Raw genomic sequence first — 4131 nt, forward strand, 5'->3', positions numbered from 1 at the left:
GTGTGAGCTGTAGAGTGAGTTGTCTGCAATGGTTTGACTGTACGGTAAGGTGCACATGGTTCTGCTTTGTTACCGTTGCAGAGCATTTCTTGACTTAGAATTTTAATGGGCTGGACATCCTTGACGAGGCCCACCTTCTTACCTTGTTGGACCGAAACAATAAGAGCAGTGTTGTTCTGCTTTACAAATAGAAATATATAGTCAAATTGCATATATTCTCTCAAACTGAGACACTTTATTTATCTCAAAAACATCTAAGAAACGTCCCCGTATCTCGTTTCCTCTGTTTCCATTTTATGCTTTCTCTGAAATGTCTGGGAAACGTTTTTGAGACGAATCCAGGACATAAGACGGCTGCAAAATGACGTAACCTCGTGCTTCATAGCTCTCCATTGCTCTGTAACCAATGCCTAATATATAGAGCCATAATAAATGTCTAACTATTGACCTTTACAAACCTCACGCCTCGAGTTAGTTTTAGGTTTGGTTCCATACAATACAATCTCTGGTCACTTAGTTTTAGAATGTTTTGCACTCTATCGGCCAGTAATTGAATTTCACCGTATACTTCCTAGGTATCCAGATCTTTTTGAAAAAACTTATAGTGTTTTGTTGGTCAATTCCAAATGCAAAACCAAACGAGTTACAATTAAAACTGTAATGAAGTTACAATCCTCATCAAGACCCAACAAAAATCTAGTCTAAAATGAAATCTTATTAACTAAAAACTGATCTTAGTTTATCAGATCAAAACTATATGTTAAATAAAACTGACCAACATGATAGAGTTTCCATAGGAATATAAAAATAAAAATAAAAAGGTTCCTTCTATGTCACCCCCCCCAACCTTATTACTCTTGCTACCACTCCTTGATAAAAAGCTTCATCTCCAACATTTCACCACGCAATAAACTGTTAGGGATCAACATGGAATTCTCTAGAGAGGTTTCAAAACTCACTCCATGAACCCTCTTCACCTCAGGTGATTTGTAAATCACAGCGTGTCCATCCACAGATGGCGCAATGCAGCTCAGAGTCACATACACACCGTATGGCTCCTTAAAACACTGCAACGCAAACATAAGATTCTTCGCGTACTCTGTCCTAATCAACATTTTTTTGCTGATGTTCATCGGAACAATAAAGGAAACGTTACAGCTGAACTTACTACTCTGGTATATTTCCATATCCATGTGGGTGATAATATAATGAAGGTATAGATCCTTGTATGAGCTAGTGTAATCGCAATCCAATGCAGGGCATGAGCATCGAGAGAAGACGCATTTCTTCTCATGATTTGATTCTTTCCCGTAAAATACATTCTTGGTGCAACCCAACTTAGCATTCTGACATGGGATCAAGATCGATTCAAGATAAGTCTCCATTGCCCTGCAGCGGTTGTGACCAACATGCAAAGCACATAGAGGACATAGATTTCTCAGTTTGGGACAGCAAGACGAATAAGCCAAATGTCCATTATCACACTGAAAATGCAGTACCAAAAACATTTAGAAACATGTTTTTCAAGACCAAACAAGAATCTTCAAATCAAAATAATATTTTTTGAAATTAAAGTGTAGACAAGAGACAAGACTTGGAAGATAGGAATTGTAAAGGCTTCGCAGCAAATGGGACAATCGAGAATCTCAAGATCCATTAGCATCGTCGAGCGTTTCTTACCCTCTCTGTTCGTTCTGTCACTGGGAGATAAAGAAGAAAGCTGTCTCTTTTGCGGGAGAATGGTGTGAGATCCATTTCTTTGGCCGGAAGCTTCTGGAATTGAGGTTCCAACCATGTCGGAGAGATGCCTAAAACCCTAGCTTTCTAATATTTTTAGTTCATTGTTGTTCATTCATGATCACAGAGCAAGCGTAATAGACAAATACAATGACCCAAACTGTAAAATAGGCGATATAGATGATATGGGCTTAATTGTTCATTGTTCTTCGATTCCCAATAAAGGCTCAAGGTACAAGTACCTAAAGAAACAATAATCTAATTGTTATCTTAAAATTTGTTATTAGTCTCAAATTTTATTAACTAAAAATATATAAATTGTCTATTAAATTTTATTTTAGTTAATTAATATTTAGTGTTAATATTTTTTTTAAAGACACATTACTTTACTAACTTGAATCAAAGATTACATAGTTATCAAGTAATATACAAATACAAGAGCTAACGATCTATTTTCCCACAACTAGTTTCTCTCGGAACTATCGTATCAAGCCAAATAGAGTCCAAACTATGATCTTGATTTATATGTCCCTGAGAATAAAATTTGAAACATTTCTCTCCAAATCAAAAGTTGGAAACCTATATAATGAAAATTTTTAAAAAGTAAAACTAGCTAGATGATATTTTTTAACGTAAAGAGTCTTTCACCGATATAGGTGCTTTAAGATTTTCAGTCATTCATCATGCATGTTTTCTTAATTAAAACCTAAAGAAAGCCTATTATGGTCTTTCAGCAAAATGTTGAAAACAATAACATTTCCTTAATTAACTAAAAATAGCTAGGCTTAGAATAAAAGAGACAAAGTTGTTTTTCCATTTTTGACTGAACAAAACCAAACCAAATCAGTGCATGCAACGTTCTATTAATTCAAAGGATTCGATGCTCCCCTCTGGAATATTACTCTATCTCAAGATTTGAGAATGTATGTTTCTAATAAAAAGATGCGTGAAACTTTCATTTTTTGTCTTATAACTTCTTGTCGACTTGTCTGCCCCAGTTGCTTTCATAACTTATAAGGCGGCTCTCTTTTTCTATCAACCTTATCTATGAATCAATGGTTTTGCTTGTAGCATAAGTGATCCTATCATTGACTTGACTTTGAGCGTAAGAAAAAAGTTCCATTCCTTTTTTCTTGTGGGTTATATGTGATTTGTATCATATTCTTCTGTTTTCTACTAAACAAAAACGATGGAGGTTGCTTCATTCGATCGTGCCAGTGAGCTTAAGGCTTTCAATGAAACAAATACGGGTGTGAAAGGACTCGTAGACGCAGGAGTCACACAGATTCCACGCATCTTCCATCACTCATCTGCTAACCTAGCAATCCCTAAATCCCTTCCCTTAGACTTTCTACATCTCAAGACGATCCCAACGATCGATCTCGGAGGACGGATCTTTGAAACCGCGATCGAACGCAAGAACGCGATTGAAGGGATTAAAGAAGCAGCAAAGAAGTGGGGTTTCTTCCAGGTGATCAACCATGGAGTTTCACTCGATCTTCTTAAGAAGATGAAAGATGGAGTTCGTGGGTTTCACGAGCAATCTTCACAAGTGAGGAAAGAGCTCTACTCTCGCGATTTGACAAGAAAGTTTCACTATTCAAGTAATTTCGATCTCTACACTTCTCGAGCAGCAAATTGGAGAGACACAGTTACTTTTAATATGGCTCCAGATCCGCCGAATCCACAAGACCTTCCAGAAATTTTAAGGTATATATATGACTCCATATCTTTAACTTGATGAGTAAGTATAATTTCTCTACTTATGTATATATGGTGAATTGTTTTAGGGATGTTATGATAGAATATTCAGAGCAGGTGATGAATTTGGGTGACTTTCTCTTTACGCTACTATCAGAAGCTTTAGGGTTGAACCCTAATCACCTCAATGACATGGACTGCTCTAAGGGTTTGGTGATGGTTGGCCATTACTACCCGCCGTGTCCAGAACCTGACCTAACTTTAGGCACAAGTCAGCACGCCGACAACTCTTTTCTTACCGTCCTTCTTGCAGATCAGATCGGAGGCCTTCAGGTACTTCGTGAAGGGTACTGGTTCGATGTTCCTCATGTTCCCGGAGCTCTAATCATCAACGTCGGAGATCTCCTACAGGCAAGTTTGCTCAACCAAAACATTGTTCCTCAATTATGCACAAGTATCCACATAATGCTAGATTTGCGTAAGTGATCGTCCTCTTGGTTCAAAGGTTTTTTGTTTTTTTGGGTTTTAATGCAGCTTATAACAAACGACAACTTCATTAGTTTAGAGCATAGAGTACTGGCGAACAGAGCAACTAGAGCTCGGGTCTCTGTAGCATGTTTCTTCACCACCGCCTTGAAACCGAATCCTACAGTATACGGACCCATTAGAGAGCTTGTGTCTGAAGAAAACCCT

General features: G+C 37.5%; 2 protein-coding genes across 3 annotated transcripts in view; one reads left to right on the top strand and one right to left on the bottom strand.

Annotated features, from left to right (window-relative positions):
* On the bottom strand, nucleotides 861-1795 carry LOC104733898 (E3 ubiquitin-protein ligase SINA-like 7). The gene is made up of 2 exons (XM_010453422.1): nucleotides 1595-1795; nucleotides 861-1484 (listed from the first exon to the last, which is right to left on the bottom strand). Exons 1-2 carry the CDS (start codon nucleotides 1793-1795, stop codon nucleotides 861-863), a joined length of 825 nt encoding a protein of 274 aa, XP_010451724.1.
* Nucleotides 2827-4131, top strand: part of LOC104732677 (1-aminocyclopropane-1-carboxylate oxidase homolog 3-like) — a 2569-nt gene continuing 1264 nt past the window's right edge. The window contains exons 1-3 of one of the 2 annotated variants that reach the window (XM_010452248.2): nucleotides 2827-3447; nucleotides 3528-3849; nucleotides 3973-4128. In XM_010452248.2, coding sequence (XP_010450550.1) covers nucleotides 2927-3447; nucleotides 3528-3849; nucleotides 3973-4128 — 999 coding nt within the window. In that variant the 5' untranslated portion in view covers nucleotides 2827-2926. The remainder of the gene's footprint in view (nucleotides 3448-3527; nucleotides 3850-3972; nucleotides 4129-4131) is intronic. The other variant, XM_019233990.1, reaches the window with a different exon arrangement.

The sequence above is a fragment of the Camelina sativa genome, chromosome 12 (assembly GCF_000633955.1).
Source record: "Camelina sativa cultivar DH55 chromosome 12, Cs, whole genome shotgun sequence".
NCBI lineage: Eukaryota > Viridiplantae > Streptophyta > Magnoliopsida > Brassicales > Brassicaceae > Camelina > Camelina sativa.